Source organism: Rissa tridactyla, chromosome 12 (assembly GCF_028500815.1).
Source record: "Rissa tridactyla isolate bRisTri1 chromosome 12, bRisTri1.patW.cur.20221130, whole genome shotgun sequence".
NCBI classification, from domain to species: Eukaryota; Metazoa; Chordata; class Aves; order Charadriiformes; family Laridae; genus Rissa; species Rissa tridactyla.
This window is the reverse complement of record NC_071477.1, coordinates 13,667,044-13,687,261: the sequence shown is the minus strand read 5'-3', so window position 1 is coordinate 13,687,261 and position 20,218 is coordinate 13,667,044. Positions and strand designations below refer to the sequence as shown.

Below are 20,218 nucleotides of genomic sequence, written 5' to 3'. Positions count from 1 at the left end.
AGATGCCTGAAGGGTTTCCCAAGCAAGCTAGTTATGTGAGAGCCGGTGAATCATTGATTTAATGTCTTATACAGAATTTCAGGGTATTCTGATTTCAGGGTATTCTGTGAACTCGTAGGCTGATAATGCAAGTGTCAGCTTCCAGGTATCAAAATATCTGCATTGGCAACGGACACCTCAGTACGGGGAGTAAGAGTCTTGCATGAAAAGGGTTAACAGTCAAGCTGACAACATATTTTCCTATTGCAAGCTGCTAATATTAGAAGATCCTCTTATAAATAGCGTGTTTCCAGCAACATGCAGAATAACCTGGTTTATTTACAGCTGCACAAAAAAAAAATGTAGAAAATTGGAAGCGGTTCTAGGAAGGAACCAGAGCCCTGAACAGCCTGCCCTAATGAGACTTCAGAAGCTCGCAATTGATTTACTTTATCAAAGAGAAACTGAAGAAGTGATTTGATCAGTGCCTGCCTGGGTCAAGATTTCAAATGCTCAGAGGGCTCTTTAATCTAACAGAAGGTATAATAAGATTCAGCGCCTGCAAGTCGAAGCTAAGCAAAATCAAATTGCAATTAAGAAATGTTTAGACAGCAAGGGTAATTAACCGTTGCCACAACTTTTGGGGTCAGAATGGAATCACCATCTCTTGAAATGTTTTAATTTGGATTATTTCTTGGAACTCTATTCCACCTTTGGTATGCAATGAAATATGGTGGTACGTGTTCCCATGAAAAAAATGAGGACATACAACTAGAAATAAGTTGTGCATATGAAATGTAATCCAAAAAAACTGTGATGCACGATTCTGTATGTTTAGTAGTTTCTGAGTATTAGAGTGAATTATTTCAAACATCGTTCAAAAAAAATAACCTTATTTTCTTGATTTGCTATTTTCACTGAAAACTCATAGAAGGCACAGACGCTTTAGAGGCACTGCCGAAACTTTAGTGAAAGTCTTGGCCATATTGTCCTACAGACTCATCCCTTGCAAGGGAATGGGGCATCTTTGGGAGAAGGGGATGGAGAGGAGGGACTATGGAAACTTTCCGTGACTTGCCTGTAGTGCAACAATTAAAGCCAAAGTCTGACTTTGCGGAGGGGCTGGCATTTTTGTTGTCTTTTCCAGTAATACGGTGCCAAAAGGAATGAGGTGTGGTTTATAGCTGCAACCTGCAGGAAGAGCAAGGCCTGTTTGCAAGCCCTCCAAAGATTCTTTTGGTTGATTGTCCTCATGAGAGGTCGGTTTGCTGCTACCTCCCCTCCTACCTGCATTTTAAATTGTTCACAAAATTGCTGTAAGCGACACATCTTGCGAGAAGGTGTCGTGCCTTGCTTGAGCGCCTCGTTAACCGTGCTCAGGTTCAGGCTCATGGTGTGATTAGACAGAGAAGGAACAATATGTTTCGTGCAGCAGGCTTTATTAGCAGAACATATGAATGCTGGGCTCCCTTCATACTCCATAAAAGCCCCTTCGCTCTTTCCTTGGCTCAGATAAAATGCTGGTGCGAATAACAGACAGCCGTCCTGAGCTGGTGCCAATGCGCGTTTTCTTTCAGGTAGCGCAGAGACCATTCAAGATGTGTTTGTTACAGACACCCAGAGGAGGGGGTCTTCTGCCGAGCTCCAGCTCTGTATGTCATTGGGTTGAGAGTAGGATGGCCCAGATTGTGTGATGCTTTTTTTAAGCAGAACCACACGGGTGGGTGCGAAGCACACAGTGGGATGCCACGGGCCGTGCTGTGAGAGCTGTTACTACAGTCTATGCTATGTTTTATCTGTCTGACCAAAGAGACCAGCAGCCCAGTTGTCACTATGAACTCAAAGGCCAGAGTCAGAGCCAGAAGAGCTTCTTCTGGTTCCAGGTTCATAACGCAGGTGCCTAACTTTGAGGGGAAAGTTATTCTGGAAAGGAGGGGGCACCATTTTTCTGGCCTTCACCTCTCCCTGTGAGATATCTCTCTGAGAAGAGAGCCAAGTATACCAGAATTAACGGATCTGATGAAGAGAGAAATTAATAATTGCCTGCAATGGAGCTGGGTGATCTGAGCTACATTGCACAAGTAGCCTGTGCTCTGCGTGTGCCCTTACCGTATTAGCGCTAGAACCGCACATTAGTTTTAAGACTCCCTCTCGAATAGGGATATAGTAATGTTTTTTAATTGGGGCTGATAAAAATGTGGCTTTACTTGTAGGTTCCTCCGAGAAGCCAATTGTGAAATTGGGTTTGTATTAAACCTAATGATGGAAAATTAAGCGTAGTACGTCTGTCGGAAATGGTCCGCAATAAAAATCTTCTCCTCTCCATTACAGGAGGTTAATAGGGAATAGGGGAGGAAAGATGCACTGGGAAAGCGAATCCAACTAGGGGAATTAATAAGCCTTGAAATTCCCTCTGTTCAGAGTTCTCACACTGTCATTAGTTGGAGCATTAGGGATGATTATACAAATGCTTTGGATGTTACTCTTCCTTAAATCCCAAATTTATTCACATTTTGTATCTGAGGGTTGCTTCGCTAGAGCCATAGCTCTGTAAATCTCCTGAGTGTCCTGGGGATGTGACTGTGTTGATGAGAACCTGGGAGTCAGAAATCCTTAAATTCAGTAGCCTAATCTTCAGAGCAGATGACCACTTTGTGCTAATTTCAGAAGTGGGATGTGTTCAGCATCTCTGATAATTCAGCCACCAGACCTCTTGGTCTCACACCAGAGATCAGCTTGCCCTGCGGCAGCGTCCACTGCTGGCATCCCTTTCTCCTTCTCATAGTCCTGCGAATCCAAAACAGAGCGTCTCACCGTCGTGGTGTCTTCTCCCTAATACAGCAGCAAGCCAGCTAAGGCTTTGTTTGTCACGTTTTGTCACGCCGTTGGTTTGCCAGCTGCTGGGAAGGCGGGCTAATGCCCTCATGGGTCTGCTCCCACCCAGCTTCGCAGGGAGGGACAGCGGCAGAGACCCTGACTGCTCCCGATCGCGACTCCACGGCGATTTCTCAAGGATAGCAATGTTTACAATAGCATTCCGGCCCTATTTCTGCCTCACAAAAATCACCCTGAAATTGCAATTTGATTTATATATTCTTTATCCCTTCAAAAACATGACTGCGGTATTGCTGACAAGGGATAGCATTTAGGCTCTGTCAGTAAGCTTTCTGTGAGGAACGAGCCGCGTGTGTGCAGTCTTAAGGGGTTTTTAGGAACAGTCTGAGGGAGATGTATTTTCTATTTGCTAATACCTTGGGTTTGGGTAAGACCAGTAAGAATTGATGCAGGCTGTTCAGGTCTGTATGTGCGAAAGAACCCAAGCATCTCAGATGCCTGTAGTTATAGGAAAATCAATGGTTTACTTGGCCAGCTATTTAAATTTGGTCAACTCTGGTAAATAAGAAACTAAATTTTTCATTTAATCTGAGTTTCTGTTGTTAAAAATAACTATTGTGACAGTCAATTATTTGGTTACTTAAGCTGTTTTCTGTTAGTTCTCGAGGAATATTTTGTTGAGTGTATGCGTAGTGCTGGGGATATAAGAGGTTACAGTTCCATCTGCATGGTGATAGGGTTTTTTTTAAATCCTTTTCTTTCAACAAAGAAACTTTTTCTGTTAAGTTTATGTATCTGAAATTTAAGTTTCTGCATGCAAGTTGACTATATTTTTATGCTGGTTTATTCTTTCTGATAATATTATATCTTTGTAATTGACATAGAAATTTCAGGCCTGAACTAGCAGAGCAGTTTAATTTGCCTCTAACGTGCTGCGTGGCTTATTTGAAATGCTAATCATTTGTTTGCTATTAACTTGGGCCTCTTTCAGTTATCTCCTATTGTAGACCCCAAATCCTGCTTGAATATCGTGCTCATCTGTATGTATCTTTCAGTCATGTTCTTTGCAGGTTTGTGGAAAAAGGTATGTCGTTTGATTGGAGTCGTTATGCAGAGCTCACCCGTACAAAATGTGCTGTTTTGCTCTCTGTGCTGTATCCTCGTTAGCCTGATAGGCTCTTTGCTCTATTTTCCATCTCTTTGGGTTTGTCTCCTTGACACAAAAAAAATATTCAAGCGTGATTTAGTCTTTGTAGGCAGCTGTAGGCAAGCGTGCGTTTCCTACTTATTTCTTTACTTTCTTTTGCCTGCACCAACCTATGGGGTGGTGGAGAAACAAATAAACAAACGGAGGAAGAATGGGAGTGGAAATACCAGATAGGTGAAAGCTTCTTTTGCCTCCCTGTCTTTAACACAGACAGTAGCCATGGAGAGATGACCCAGCCAACCCTGACTATCCAGACCCACCCGTACCGGAGCTGTGAGCCGGTGGAAATGTCCTACCCCCGGGGGCAGTTCCAGCCAGCCATCCGAGTGGCCGACCTGCTGCAGCACATCACCCAGATGAAGCGAGGACAGGGCTATGGATTTAAAGAGGAGTATGAGGTGAGAGGAACCTTCGCTTACGTGAATGAGTAGAGATGTTGCACTCGCAAAGGGTGGGTGCCTGGGAGGGGAGAATAGCTGTTTTTAAGAGCTTAATTTAATTCACTTACCCTCTTAATCCTTTCCTTTCTCCATCTTATTTCTGTTTATGAGGGTAGGATTTTACAGCGCTAGCAATCTCTGGTGGCACTCTAGTCCAAAGAGAAGGTGTTTATTGCAGCAGTAAGAACATGACGTTGTGCTCATCCATTAGCACATGCCCTCTCTCCCATAAAGAGCAGACAGTAAATGTTTAACAGGTGCTGAACTCAACGAAGGACTTGGAGTCCCGTAGTCCCTTACTTATTGATGTGTTTTCATTGACGCTCGTGCAAGCCGGGCTTTGAGAAAAGGAAGGGGTTTTCCTTCAGCTTGTTGGGAGCTCCGAATACTCTGTAACAATTGATCAAATTAAATCACAGCGTAATGACCTGAATGCAGACTTGTAAAGGCAAAGGCAGGAATCCTGTGTAGCTTAAATGAAAGTGGAGTTTTCCAGTATGCTCAAACCTCTGGCTTGGAATATGTTCAACCGATGTGCTCTTCCAACGCCATGTGAAGAGAGAAGCAAAAAGTAAGCTGCAAAAACGAAAGCAGCCCTCCTCTTCCCCCCAAGCTGGAATGACCAGGAATGTAATCCAAATGAGAAGAAACATGACATCGGGGAGGAGTTAGAAGAAGAATACACTTCTAGAGGAGAAAGAACAGAAAAGGGAAATAACATCAAACATATGTGAGACTTTGCTCTAGCAAGCGATAATTATAATGAACGTAGTAAGCTTGTGGGAAGGCAATAAGCAATTAATATGTATAGTGGCGTTAAAACTGCTTAAAAATAACGTAACAGCTGTGAAAAATAAGTTACTTAATGAAAACAGCTCACTTTTCCACCCTGCAAGTAAGAGTCCGTGGGGTTTGTATCGCTGATGCTGGGTTTTGCTGTAATTGAGAGGCAATCTTTTCCTGGTCGTCACCAGGGAGTATTTTTTTAATCAGGTGGCGTCAAAGACTGTCATAACAAATGTTTCTGGTAACTGTATGTTAACCAGATCTAGTCACTCCTGCCCCACCATCAAGCATGCTAATTAAACTATCAATATAAAGAGCTCTATTTAATATTGAAAAAGGGTAATAATTCTCTTAAGGGATTTACTTAGCCCCCCCTTGGCCTCCATTTCCATGAACAGTACCCAAAACTACATTCAGCTCAATTACAGATGCCCTAAGATCTAGTTCTTGATGTTCAAGAAGAAAACAGGTGCTGGCATATATGTAATTTTCTGGCACTGGCATTGGTAATTATCAAAATAACACATTAGCATGAAAAATGTCAGTGCAACTTTCAGCTCCGCAAGTTCTGCCTTTCCCAGAAAGTGCTATCTACATACGTATATAATGACGATGACATTATATAGATTTGCATAATTCCTTTCTTTACAAGAAATAGCCTGGAGAATGCCACAAGCTCTCAAATCACATGGGCCGTTCTACCCTTCCATCAGAGGTAATTGCCCGCCGTAGCAGTCGTTTTCAGTGGTGAAATTTGGGTTTCAGAGCATGGGGCGCAGGCAGCGCTTCGGCTCCAAACAGCTTTCAGCCCCCACCAGCAACACCACAAACGTGGGGATGATGTCAAGGAGCGTTAAAACTCCCGGAAGGTGGGAGGTTTAAGTTGGCTGAGTGGTGTCTCAGGCTGGAATCTGGAGGAGCACGAAGCTGCAAAACTGGCTTGGCAAAATGTTTTGCAGAACGGTTGAAAAAAAATTAAAAAACAATTTGATGTCTCTTTTAAAATGTGTTTTCATACATTAATGCCAGCGTCACCTGCTGGCATTAATGTTTGGTTTTTGTTTTTTTCTTCTCAGGAGCTGATTTTCTACTTACTTTGCAAATTGATAGCATAAATTACAGCCTGTTTAGTGACATGTTACCAAATAATTTTACTCTCACGAAAAATCACTTTGAACGGAGCGTATCAGTCACACATGACAAGCTCTTATCTCTGTACATTCTCATCTCCACTCAGTAACCTGGAAATTGCATTCAATATTTGTTTAAAAAACACCTTCACCTACAGACCATTAGAGCAGAGGCCACAAGTTTTACCGAGGGCATCTAGAAAAATGCTTCTGGTGCTTGCATCGCGCACGTACCTCCCCATGGAGATGAAAAGCAGGATGTGATTGTGTAAGTGGTGTCGCTGCCGGTGTGAAATGGACGATAACTGTGTGTGAAGGTGGGAATCCGTCAGCACTTGCCGTGTGGGGGTTATTTTGGGGCTGGCTGCCGCACCTGAGGCCAAAGTGTGACTTGAGACTTTTTGGCTGCTGCTTCTGTTTGGCAATAAAACTTGTAGACCCGCAAGAGAAAAATATATCACTGGCACTGGATGTAGATAGCGCTGTTTGGGATTAGGCATAGCTGTAAACATTTAAGCGGGACATGTTTAAATGTCACCTATTCCTTTCTCAGAACATATCAGCCCTGATTTGTTGCGAGCCGCGGAACCAGTCCCACAGACTTAATGCGGGCCCCAATTACTGGCTAGGAAGATAATAAGCTTAAGCATCCAAACTCATTTTCCAATATGATTTAGGCCGTCACTAAAGTATATTCTCCTGCTGCCTTACTGAGCCCATTTAGGTATTTTGGCTTTTGTGGCTCCTTCCTCAAGCACTTAGCATCGAGGGGCTTCAGCTGATGGAAGTCACCTCTGGATTTTAACCCTTTCATTTCTGGCTGGCTCCACACCTTCTCTCTGGTCAAAAGCCTAGATCCTGTGGTTCGGGCTACGACATAACATTGCAAAAGGTTTGGCAGCGGGGTGTTACCGTAGACGCTGTCCTTGGACAATGTTGGCTTACAGCTTTGCTAGAAACTGGAATGGGGAACCGAACTGGCTGAAATATTTCTTTTCAGGTTTTTTTTCTTTTTTTTTTTTTTTAGTCCAAAGCAGTTTTTTAACCCTGGTCACAGCAGAGTTGTGGGAACGGTTCTGCCGCCACCGTTGGGAGGGTGGTGGGTGCGGGGAGAGGGCCAGGGCTCTGTGGCAGGCGTCGAGATGAGCAGCAAGACTTTTAATTGATGTTGTTGCCTTTGGCGGCAATACTGCGGCATTGGGGTAGATCAGCGCAAATGAATGATTCAAGTTTTCGTATTTAAATTAAAAACAAACAGCAAACTAACTAAATGCATCCATTGGAAATTTAAATTGACGTGCAATAAGCCTCAGTTTAATGGGAACGCTTTAGTTCTGTTTGGGCTGTGTTGCCTAGAAAGCTTGATTGAGATGAAGCTGACTTTTGAGATCTAGCCTTGTAATTTCAGGTAAAAATTGGATCAATTTAGTTTAAAAAGCATCGTTGTAACAGAAGTTCTACTACTGGGGAGATATTTCAGTATAAATTTTACAAAACTTCTCGAAAAGAAGCAAAGTAAAAAGAAGCCTGAAAATCAAGTCCAGATTTTTGAACACTGAAATTTTGCTGTTAACAAATCAAAGAAAGAAGGGGGGGCCTTTCCTGTGAAATGCAGATCAAATACCAATGCAAGAGGGATCTATTCTGATTTACCATTGCTGATAACGCAGAGAGAAACAGAAATATTAACCCTTTTTGCTGTTATAGAGATACTTATTGTACAAACTAAAACTGAAGGAACAAACCATTAGGTACGCTCCTGTTCCTGGATGCAGCCGAATTCTACTTGATGGGGTTGCCTTGTATTTCTGATGCAGTTTCAATTCTTGGTGCTGCATTTTTAGGGATCTGACAGAAAAATTATTTGTGCTGTACCCCCCATGTACCTGCAGTTACTCCAATTTGTTCATCTGGTGTGTATTAAACTTCGGGTACAGCTCTGCAAAGGCGGGTTGTGTTCCTCACCAACCAGAGCTGTGCTTCCTCTCTTCAGAGGGGGATAGTTCTGTGAAAAGCAGAGATTTCTCTGGTATTGAATGAGGTGAAAAATCACGGACTCTTAAATCTTCGGAGGCTATATCAGGCAAATGTAAAAAACATCAATTTCAATGGAGAATTTCATGTTCAAATCACATGAAAGGATAGGATTTGTTGACAAGGGATTTATTGGACCTGAATATATTTTCTTTGGCTTCTCCCACATGGAAATCACGAGAAAGGATCTTCCTCTTCAGGTTCTTTTTCCTCTTCTTTTCCCTCTTCTTTTCAGATGGCTGTGGTTAGATGTCTAATGACTTGCCATTCTCTGGTCAATCTGCTGTAATTTGATATTAGTGGAAAAATAAGGCATCTTTTTCCTCAGTCTTTGAAGATGAAAATGAACCTTCCTCACCTCTTTTCTTTTACTTGGGGATTTTTTTGTTGTGTGTGGGTTTGTTGGTTGGTTGGTTTGTGTTTTTTTTTTTTTTTTTTTTGCTCAGGAGATGAGCTGCTATTTGGAAACAGCTGTCTGTAAAGGAAATATATGTGTGATCAAAGCCCTCACCAATTACAGAGTTATTACTCTTTCTCCTGGGCTTTTGAAAAAGAACTCGCTGTCCCTGTCTTCTGTCAGCAAAGCTCCTGGCAGTGCTGCAATGCCTGACATTTTCTGTCCTGGAGCCCCTTTGGGGGAAATTCACAGCGATCTGGTCTGCCAGGGGTTTGCTCATATTAAGTTTAATTGTAATGTCGGTGTTGTAGATCCTAATAATTGTGTCTCTCTGCTGTTGCATTCAGGCGCTGTAATAGAGCTGGATGGCTTTTGAAGATGAATATAAATTCATTTTCTAGCACAGCTGTGTCAAACTACCCGCTGCTACCTAAGGCAGATACGAGTCTACAATGATTGTGGTATAAAAACCCTGCAATTCCCTAGGGACCATAAATAATACAATTTATAATGTTACTGTTGTTTTTAGTAATGTAGGATTGTGTTAGGGAGTCGATCTCGGAAGAGGCAGATCTCCAGAGGAAATCCAGTGGGAGCTGGTCCTCTCCTGCCCTGTGTTTTGGGCAGAAGTCCCGTCACCGGCGCTTTGCAGATCCTGGCTTTCCTTCCATCCCGTTGGGATGCCGGCGATACCCCGGGAGCTGGTGCCGCTGCTGTTCCAGCAGAAAGCACTGCAGTGCCTGCACTTTCATCTGCCTCCACTGCCATCCCCGGCCGTCCCGAGGCGGGGAGAGGGACCATCCCGCTCACGGGCAGCCCTTCCAAGCAAGGCAAGACCGTCCTCCAGCCAGATCCCGTGACAACTGCCATTTTCCTGGCTTTGCCTTGAAAATCCTTCCAGGACGTGTCTCAAGGGGAACGTGGCTCAATGGTTACAGGACCGAGCTATAGCGCAGGGTAACACCGTGTGCTGCCAGTTTCCTTACCCCATCCTTTCTCAACTGAAAGAGCAGATTTTAAGAAAATTACTAATTTCATAGTTTGTGGGCACTTTTTACCTCCTTTTACCTCTTTACCTTAGACATGATCTAGAACTCTGAGCTTTCTTATTTCCCCCCCACCCCAAGGAAACCAGCTAGTGGTTTATGTTGCATCACCCCGTCATTAATATAGAAAAAAGCGAAACCACTGTATCTGTTTTCAACTTAAATATGAAAGAGTGAGTGCTATGGTTCAGCCATCTGGGTTTTTCTTAGAAGTGTATGGTTGTGAAATCTCCACAAACCCTGTCCTACAGGGGAAATGAGGTTCACCTGTGACTGTGTGGCCAGAAACAAATTCTCCTGATCCTTTTAGATCTGAAGTAACGGGGGGAAAATGATTCTTTGCTGGCAGAAGCCAGGAGATGCAAATGGTCTGCACCAAGCTCTGCTGTTTGCATTAGCGGATGCGCCCTTCCCTCAAGAGCAGCTGTTTGCTTGGTTGGCTACTGAATTATGCAGCGCCTTTATTTTTGCCCTGCTCAGTTGTCTTAATCCACCTGAAGGCATTGGCCAGATATTTATAAACGCTCTGCTGTTGTTTATTTTGCAGGCACTACCCGAGGGGCAGACGGCATCCTGGGATACAGCCAAGGAGGACGAAAACCGCAATAAGAATAGATATGGAAACATAATCTCCTGTAGGTGTAAATTCACATTGAACTGAGGTTTCTGTAAGGTTTTATAAGCATCCTGTGGAAAAGGGTGTGTTTGAGAATCTCACTCAAAGCTGGTTTACAGTGCTGAGCGTTCAGTAGTTCAATCTATTTGTTACAGGCTATGTATGTATTTTTTTATTCAGTTTTTATCATTGTTTTACATAAAGCCATTGCATGACTTTATGGATTTTTACATGTTTTCTATCTACCTTGCTTTGTGCTTAATGGTTATAATTTAAGGGCTAAATCCTTTTGTCCGATTTGTGCAGTGGGTGATGATGCCCATTTTCTGTCCATTTTTACTATATAACCCGGAGCTTTCAGTGCCACGAATGGGAGCGCAAAAGGAGATACAGCTACATCGGATTTTTAGATATGGATCAGAGATCAGATGTTCTCCTTCCTCGTGGTCAGTAACCAGTGGAGCAGTCGCTGCTTGTCCCCAGAGAGCTGCTTTGATGTGTGGGACAAGGTTAGCTTCTACCTCAGAATCACAATAACGCAGCTGGAAATGCTCTGAAGCTTCTTAGTTTTTCTTCTTTCAATAACCAGTTACTGTTGATGTTATAGGAATATTGATGCATCGCAGAACTGCAGGGTGGTGAAGGACTCCATAAAACCACTTAGGTCAGCTTTATTCTCCAAGTCAGGACTAGATTCACCTCTGTTGTTTTTATCAGATATTTGTGAAGCCTCTTCCTAAAGATCTCCAAAGCTGAGCTTTTTCCACAAGCTCTCCAGGCCGCTTACCCCACTGTTTCATTGTTCTTTTAATGACTGGGGAGAGAAGGTGTGAGAAATCATTCTGTTTAAGGGCTGCTGAGCAGCATCGAGTTGGAGAAGCCAAGCCTGAGAGCATCAGAACAAGAAATAAGAATATAAATGAATGTGCCATAGATTTTCATGACTGGATAAATCTATGGAGTGCTATAAGAGCAAAATTAAGTCGTGCTGAGTGATATATTAATACTGGTTTTTTTCCTCAGGTTAAATATATATTTCTTCTAGAACAAACAGACTTAACTAAAGAAAAGAAAACAACCACAAAATAACTTGGCCACAAAGAAGGTTCTCACACATATCTTAATTACTCCTTTCTTTCTTTTAAGACTTGAAAGAAATGAATCATGTAAGAGTTTTTGGGCAATGGCACAGAAAAGCTCCGTTGAGGGAACCTACGGTAAAGGTGAAGAAATCTGAAAATGGAGATCAGGAGTTTTTGAGCCCTGATCTGATCCCAGTTCTGCAGCTGGATTTCTGAGTTGGTCGTGAGCAGGTCACCAGTTCCATCGGTCTGTCTTTCTCTATGGGGAAAATGGAAGTGATTGTACTGGAGAATTACAGTTAGTGTGAAAATTGTCTACCATAACTTCAGCTGCTAAAAGCACCACCTTGTGGAAGTTTCCCGTGTTCCTAGTGGCAGAGAGAGATATCTCCAGACTGAGGTTCAATTTACGTGTCTATATGATTAGCTTGGATTAAATTAGTCTGAGACAGGTGAATCGCCCAGCTATAACAACTGCACGTTGGATTGAAGGTGGAAGTGCCATAGTATGATATACGGAAGGAAGCGTGAAAGACACTTTGGTTTTCTGTATGATTTTGAGGAAGCAGTTGACATAATTTAAAAGTGGAGGTGAAAAGAGACAGTAGCCACCATCTAATTTATGTTGAAGGTGGTCACAAAGAAAACGTTGAACTCCCAAGTGAAATGTGAGAAGAAATTAAGGAAGCAAAATCGAGGAGGATAAATAGGGTATTATCTAAAGGGAGGGTGTGCACAAAGATGAATTGTTGTCTGCCGAAGAGTGATGTTAGCCTTTTAGCTATAAATACAGTAGCAATACAGATAGGAGGCGATGCGCTTGAATAAGAGAATGCAAAATGTAATCAAAGCTAAGGAAGAAGTGTCAGCAGAGTATAAAACATCAGAAAAGAAGCTCCAGTTTGAGGGCTGTTGGGAAAGATTTCAGAATGAAGTTGAGAGGGTGGAAAGGCGTAGATAAGGAAAGCAAGGTAGTGAAAAAGAGGAAGGATGCAGAAGAGTTGAAGGTAAATAACAAAGTTGAGTGGGTTTTCTTTGCTTCCAATACGCATGAAACAAAGAGTTTGAGGAGGAGACAAGAGCTCTTCGAAAAGACAGCAAGGAGAATTTAGTGACACGCAGCAAAGAGTGGTAAAGTAAAATGAAGTGGAATTTTTGATTCAGCTGGAAGAGGCTGGGGAGAAGAAAGGGAGGATGCCTAAGGAAGGGGCATATCATTCATCAGTCCTTTTGTAAAACCAGTGGGAAATTGTCAGTGGTGTCACTGGCTAAGCCTTGGGCCAGACCCTGCTGACAGGTAACGTTGGGCAACTTTCCTGGGAAAAAACGATGACAAGATTTGGAATAGAGAATTGATAGCAGAGCTGGGAATAGCAGCAGAGCCATTCCCTCGGGGCAGATCATGGGAACGAGTTGTGTTCAGTGGGTACAAACTGTGCCAAAGCCTGAGCAGAGGAGGGGAGGTAGAAAACGATTACACCCTCCACTGCTTTGTTGTGCTAGAATTGTATTTGCTGGTAAAACCCGGAGTATGCGCTGATTGCTCTTACCAGTTGATTTGGTAAAAGGCTGCAGATGGCATTTAACATTATTTATTTAACCACAGTTGTCATTTCATCACTCCTGCAACAAGATATCACATGCCTTTTGGGGAGTGAATTGGGAAGTCAGGTTTCGATCTAACTTCTGTAACTGCTTCAGAGACTTTTGTTAAAATGTGGGTTTGTAAGCTCTTGCAATAAGTCGCGTTGCTCAGTGAATCACGGCAGATTAGATCTTGTCTTTATGGCCTTCTGGGTAATAGTACACTTACAGGACCGTTTTACTCGGCTCACTGCTTTCCCAGGGCTGTATTAACATCGTGCCTCTCTGTGAAAGCCTAGGTCTTACTGCCAGCCCCAACATCTGCTCTCCTTACATTTGTAAACCAAAACTCCGGATGAGTCTAATCTGTTCATGTAGGGGAGATGCAAGAGAGCTCTGAGCTCTCCCATGCTTTAAAACCCCGGCTTCTCAGGGTTCCTTTCAATCTGTAACACTGGTATGTTGGGTTTTTTTGGAGACAAGGAAAAGCTGAGGAATGGATTTGGTGTCTGTATGGCCACAGAAATCCACTGCTGATGGTGGAAAGATGCACTGTAATTGCACAGGTTTGCCATGCTGGAGGGAGCTGCCCTGCTCGAACTACTTGTTATATTGGCAGTGTCCACAGACTTTGCAGCTGCACTTTGGGGATAAAAGCAGTAAACACAAAGACAGTTGTGGAGAGGCAGGATATTTCTTTGAGGGGCAAGGGTTGCAACATTTATGTGCTGAAGCAAAATGTTGTAAATTCACTTTAGGGCCTAGATATTGAGGCTTACAAAGTGCATCAGCAAGTGGTTGTTATGGGAGGGATGCTGAGCTTTTGTGGGTTGAGCTGAACCCATTACGTAGAGGAGAGAACATCCCCAGAAGCTATATGGATTCTATTGGTTCTGTTCTGTTTCTCCCCGTCTTCTCCAAATTTAGAGTCATAGAATCATAGAATGTGTTGGGTTGGAAGGGACCTTTAAAGCCCATCTAGTCCCACCCCCCTGCAGTAGGCAGGGACATCTTTGACTAGATCAGGTTGCTCAGAGCCTCATCAAGCCTGGCCTTGAACCCCTCCAGGGATGGGGCCTCCACCACCTCTCTGGGCAACCTGGGCCAGGGTCTCACCACCCTCAGTGTAAAGAACTTCTTCCTAATGTCTAATCTAAACCTGCCCTGCTCTAGTTTAAAACCATTGCCTCTCATCCTATCGCTACATGCCCTTGCAAACAGCCCCTCCACAGCTTTCTTGTAGGCCCCCTTCAGGGACTGGAAGGCTGCTATAAGGTCTCCCTGGAGCCTTCTCTTCTCCAGGCTGAACGACCCCAACTCTCATGATGTGTAAGGGAGTGAAAACTCTCAGATGGGAGCTGAGGAACTGAAGACATCAGATTGTGTTTTGCTTTGACTTACAGGAGAGCACTTTCCTTCCCTTTGTTTTCTTCCTTTACTGACCATAATATTACAGGAGGACATCATCACTCACAGGGGTGCTGGTACCTGTCCTACTTCACACACATCCTCCCATCTGCAGTGCAGCTCTACCATCTCCCTGCTTAGGCACCATGGTTTTAGAGTCTTGTGATGGTCCATTAAAAACTATTGAGTTGATGACAAAAGCCAGTAGAGAAATTTGCTTAATTTCCTTCATACTCTGACTACCATATGCTTTGAGCTGGAAAGCTGTGAATTAATCTGAGAATTTTGTGGTGGAAGAGATGAACAGAGAGAGATTAATGGATCTCGCAGCTGAAACGCAAGTGGAGTGCGCTTCTTGGCCACAGACAGGGATAACACATAAAAAAAACCCAACCCACATGTCAGTATTGAATTTAGAGTAGAAGTCTCTTATCCTCCAAGCATTTTTATTCCGTAGTTTCTTCTGTAGCGCCTAAACTCTTGCATGTCTGTGCAATGTCCGTGGAATGTGATCCTGAGAGGATGGGCTATATCACACCTTGCTGTTACCCAGGTCTCAAGGCGCAGTCCGGGATCACTGGGGCTAGAAAGGGGAGGTCGGTGTGTCCTTGAGAGGGCTTTTCATAGCAGAACTGGGTTGAATCATTTCAAAAGATGTCTGTATTTCTCCATTGACTATGTGGGGAACCTTGACAGCCAGTTTAGACTAGCTGCGTAATATTTAGATGGCGAAAGTTGTGTGAGATTAATCCAGTGCTGGTGTCAAAATGAGATGTGGAAAAATTGCAATGATATTTCAAATGATCGCTAATGGGGATTTTGACAGAAGTTTGAAGCGATAACATTTTTTGTGCTAAAATGGGAGCACAATGCTTTTCAAAGAAATTCCTGTCATTTTTGAAATCTGTTTTAAGACCAATTTTCAGTCAAAGTACTCTTCATACCAATTTAGAGTTCTGCTAACTTGCATACGGACTATAGTAAACAGGGAGAAATAAAATCATTTATACATTTGTTACGGTATATTTCCATTTTTTGCAGTCCTGGATGTTACGGACATGCATTTTTTTCTTCTGTTTCTCCCTCCACTTTTAAAGTTTCCTATAATCCATCTGTAACACACAGTGATACGATGCCTGATAAATTTACAGAAGAGTTGAGCGACACTTTCATTTCAATGTGCCAAATACGTAGTCTCTTCTGCTGGTGTAGTGCAGTGGATAGGGTGCAGAATCAGAAATAAATGTTAACCATTGGGAGAAGATACAATGAAGACATTTGCTGTTCTTTAAAAAGCCCTTTAAAGCCTGTAGACAAAAAAAACCAAAGTGTACAAGATTGCTACTGCTAACAGAATAATGAGTTGCGTTGGGTTTTTTGCCCCTCTCCATTAACTAAAAGCCAAATTCCAAAGTTTTTTGGGAAAAAAAGGGATTTACAAGGTAAGTTATTTCATGAACTTTTATCCAGGCTGTGCTCCTAAACTTATGAACAAGACTAAAGACACCATTAAGCCGTCATTAATATTTTTGTGCTTATCGTATACACAGATTTTTTTTTTCCTGCTGCACTGTTCACACTTATAAGAAAAAATAAATCTCCCACAGGAATTAATCTCATTTTTATAAAATATGCAATGAAATATTTTGAATTCTGTCCTCCTGAAGCAAAGTTCAGCTAAAAGTATTTTTCATTTGGTCCCAAAATATAATTGGATGCTAATCTGAATGTCTCCCTTTTTAAAAATATCATCGATTTCCAATAATAATTTCTTCATCCTTTACTGGTTTTCATGGTTAGAATAACCGTATTTGGCTTAAAGGGGAAAAAAACACAGCAACCAACTACACTTTTTTACAGCTATGGAGACTCTTTTCTTTATCCATCATTGTCTTAAATGCACGGACCTCTTCGGCAGTCTGCTTCTCAGGTCTCTCTCATCTCGCGCTCCCAGGAGCTATTCCTCCTGTCTGGTTTAAGTTTTTACCTGAAGAGTGACTCAAAGAGGTGAAATTTAATTTGGGCGTTTTGTTCCATTCAATGAAGAAAGTCAGGCTCTTCCTTGAGGGCTGTTCAGAGCACTTCCATGCGTAGACAGTGTCTTTGTCCCGCTTTAAAAAATCAACCCGAGATTCTTTTTACCTGTCAGCAGGGTCATTTCTGGTCTTACCGCTTTTTAGTTCTATTGTTGCAGTGAGTTAAGACTTCCATAACATTATTATATCCTGGCGTCACAAGAGGAGTTAGTAAATGTTCCCTTCCCAACCATTTGCTCTAGGGTTGTTTGTTGTTTTTTTTCTTTGCTTTTGTTCTGTCTGATTCTTAACTAGCTTAGTTTGCTGCCTTGAATTGCAAGTGTGAAATTGTCTGCGGGAGATTTTGAGTATTTCATGTAGATGTCCGGTTTAATCAGCTTTTTGTCTATCTTTGTGAATTGCTCTAAGTATAAATTCTCTTGTTGCCTGTCTAACCACGTGATTTACTGCAACTCCTAATGCAGTCGCCTGGAGCGCAGGTAATTGTCTGGAGTGGGGAACGACAGCAGCACTGTGAGAAATCCACCCACTTCCACGGCGTCTGCAGAGCTTATAGTCATTAATACAAATATAACAGAGCTTTTGATGGATTCACGTGCATAACCTTTCTTGAATGCAAATACAGGATTTGATAAATACAGCAATGTGGTTTGTATTTTGGGGGTTCGAAAATCTCACCCAAAGAATGAATGGAATATGAGAACCATTGCTTTACATACCCAAATGAATATTTAATATATATCCAGACCTTGGCTTTCAGAACTGCGTGCACATCTGTCTTCACAATTATTATCTGATTCTGCATTTAATTAAGGGATGACTAAACCCCTTTTTTGACTGAGTTACTGCAGAATCACACCTCGTATTTATATGTTTCATTGCTATGATTCTTTTTTATTGAATGTAAATCATGCTTAGGCCCATATTTCGCAAAGTGCTTCTCAACATTAATGCTTTACTGACTGAGAGCAAGGATCTACAGAGCTGGCACAGAGGAAATAAACTTAATGGACTCTATATTATACATCTTCAAAAAAATCCTTGAAAAAATGCGCCCAGCATGTCCAGCAGTGACCTCTGTAGCCCAGTAGCCTTTGCCAAGCAACTGGCCCTTAGACAGCGGTTCTGCAATTAATTGCATGCCGGTGCTGGGATTGCCAGACCAGATCAGCTCAACAGCCCGGCCCACCAAGTGTCTCCTTTGACAGAGCCCGGCACCAGCTGTTCCGGAGAAAGATCAAAATATTCCCTTGGTGGGAAATCATGACATAATCTGCCCGCTGGGGTAGTTCCTTTCTGCGACTGAACTGTAGAGCACGCTGGGGGATGAAAAGATTGATATCTGGTATTTTATTGCCTTATCTAAAGTAACTTTGAACGTCCTCAAAAACATGAACATTTCTAATTTATTTTTCTTAACGCTGCCTTGGTGCCGTTTTGTTGCCGTGAGTTCTGTGGGTTGCACAAAGGACCATTGCTCTGATTTCCTTTGGTATTTCCTTTCAGGCTTCTGGGTTGCCCCATTTCTTATTCGCAGGATTTCATTTGCCATTTTTATACCTCTGTCGTGACCTATTTATTTCAATCCTGATCTTGCCAGTTTTAGCTCTTTCCTCAGTTTCCATAGATGAGATGAAGCCAGGGAGGCTGTTACTTCCAAGCGTGAAGGTGGCTTTTGTAGTGGAGATACGTCCTGCAAAGGTCTGTCCCAAGACCCTCAAATCAAGCAACGTTTGTGGTCGGTGTAGAAGCTCTATAAGGGTGATGGTGACAGCAGTGAATTTAATGAACACAGTGTATGAATGAGCACTAACCTAAGGTTCTAAACACAAAAGAAAGGGCTTGTAAGAACAGGAATATCTCTGTTATTCTTCCATTTTTTATTATTGTAAGTATTGAATTGCCCATTTGCAGGAATCAGCAGATAAAATAAAGCACTTACAAAGTCCTCTTTATCGTTACTGTCACTTTTTTTTCTTTTCTTCTTTCAGATGATCATTCAAGAGTGAGATTGCAGCTGCTGGATGGGGACCCTCACTCTGACTACATAAACGCCAATTACATCGACGTAAGGCCCTTGGACATTCCCACTCTGACAAACGCTCCTGCTGACAGCTCTGCTTAGGAATTCGGTGCATCCTACATGGGGACAGACTGTTGATCTGATATGAATGACAGCCGAGCATTATACAAACATTGTGTTGTGACAGAGAGAAGGTTCTCGGTCTCCAGTTTATTCTGTCTGACCAATCTGGACAGATGGAGATTTCCTGTGTTTGACAGATCCACCAACATAAGTGGAATGTGGGCTAAATGACGTATGCAGACATCAATATCAGCCCCTCGCAGTAGCATTAGTAGATATCTGAGACTTACTGACTTCTTGCAAAGTTGCAGTGCAGAAGGCTTATAAATAGACTGACATATTTTTTTTCAGTGTTATAACGTTCAAAAAAGCAGCCTCGCTCACGCGGAATGATCAAATGAACATCCATTTCTTGTATATGCAAGAACTTGTATGAACTGCTAATTCTTAGGAACATGACAACATTCAGAAGAGTTTCTTTAAGGGTTGAAAAATACACCTAGTAAAATTACGTTAGACTGATGTGCAGCATTTCCGTACAGAGGCAAATGCACACTTTTCTTCTTTTTCAAACAAGAAGGTGCAATTTTTTGCCTATTAGCTTTCAGAGTTTGCCCACGGGGTAGTCACAGGACTTGTGTTTCTTTGAGGAAACAGTGAAAACTGCCCCGTTCTTGTTTTCTCTTTGGCATAATAAGATCTTATTATCCAGCCTGAGTGAGATACCGTCACTTAAAATACCATAGGGCAACCTGGGTGCCGATCTTCACTCATTCGATAACCAGGGGTAATGCACTGTTAAATGCGCGACGGTTGTTGGTACCTGGAAAGTATAAAATACGTGCTGCGGTGCTTTGAGCTGTGATCTCACAGACTTTCATGTGTTTTCTTTTTTTCCAGGGATACCACCGGCCTCGCCATTACATCGCAACTCAAGGCAAGTTCATTCTTGTATGTCTAAATATTTGTAAAACCGCTGCTGTTTTAAACTGTTGTAAGAGCAATTTATAGGGTGACATCTTCTGTTTTGGGGAACGTCTGAAAACTTGGTATAGGGGCACAAAAGGGAAGGATATGGGATGTTCCAAGGTCTTTAAGGCACTCAAACGCGAAACCTCAGCTCAGGAATAAAAAAATGCTACAGACTTAGAGGTGGCAGTACAATCTATAATGCGTCTGTTGTGCATGAAGTATGAGATTAGGACTAAAAGGGACTTCACGGAGCTTGGGTTTAACTTCTGGAGTGAAATTGCTTGGGGAGGGCAGTATGAATATGCCTGTGACTAATGAACTTTTGGTTAGTGGGAACTAACCAAACGCATTTGAACACCACCTTCTGTAAGTTAGTGGATGAGTTTCCTGTGCCTTTAGAGGGGGGAAAAAAAAATAAAAAAAAAGAAAAACCCAACCCGATTCAATGCCCGTGTCATCCAAGTTGGATGACAAACCTCCCTGCTCCTGTTCTTTATAATCAGGTGCTGTTTTCCTGCATCACTGGCCAAATTTTTCTGCCATGACCGCTTCCTCTACTGTTATTTGTCCTCATTTTGGGG

The 20,218-nt window shown here is 42.5% G+C and overlaps 1 protein-coding gene across 1 annotated transcript in view; it reads left to right on the top strand.

The window, feature by feature from the left end:
• PTPRT (protein tyrosine phosphatase receptor type T) overlaps nt 1-20,218 on the top strand; it is a 462,729-nt gene that overhangs the window by 419,564 nt on the left and 22,947 nt on the right. Inside the window, exons 19-22 of the mRNA XM_054218837.1 lie at nt 4,232-4,419; nt 10,402-10,489; nt 18,571-18,647; nt 19,566-19,602. Of these exons, the coding sequence (XP_054074812.1) occupies nt 4,232-4,419; nt 10,402-10,489; nt 18,571-18,647; nt 19,566-19,602 (390 nt within the window). The remainder of the gene's footprint in view (nt 1-4,231; nt 4,420-10,401; nt 10,490-18,570; nt 18,648-19,565; nt 19,603-20,218) is intronic.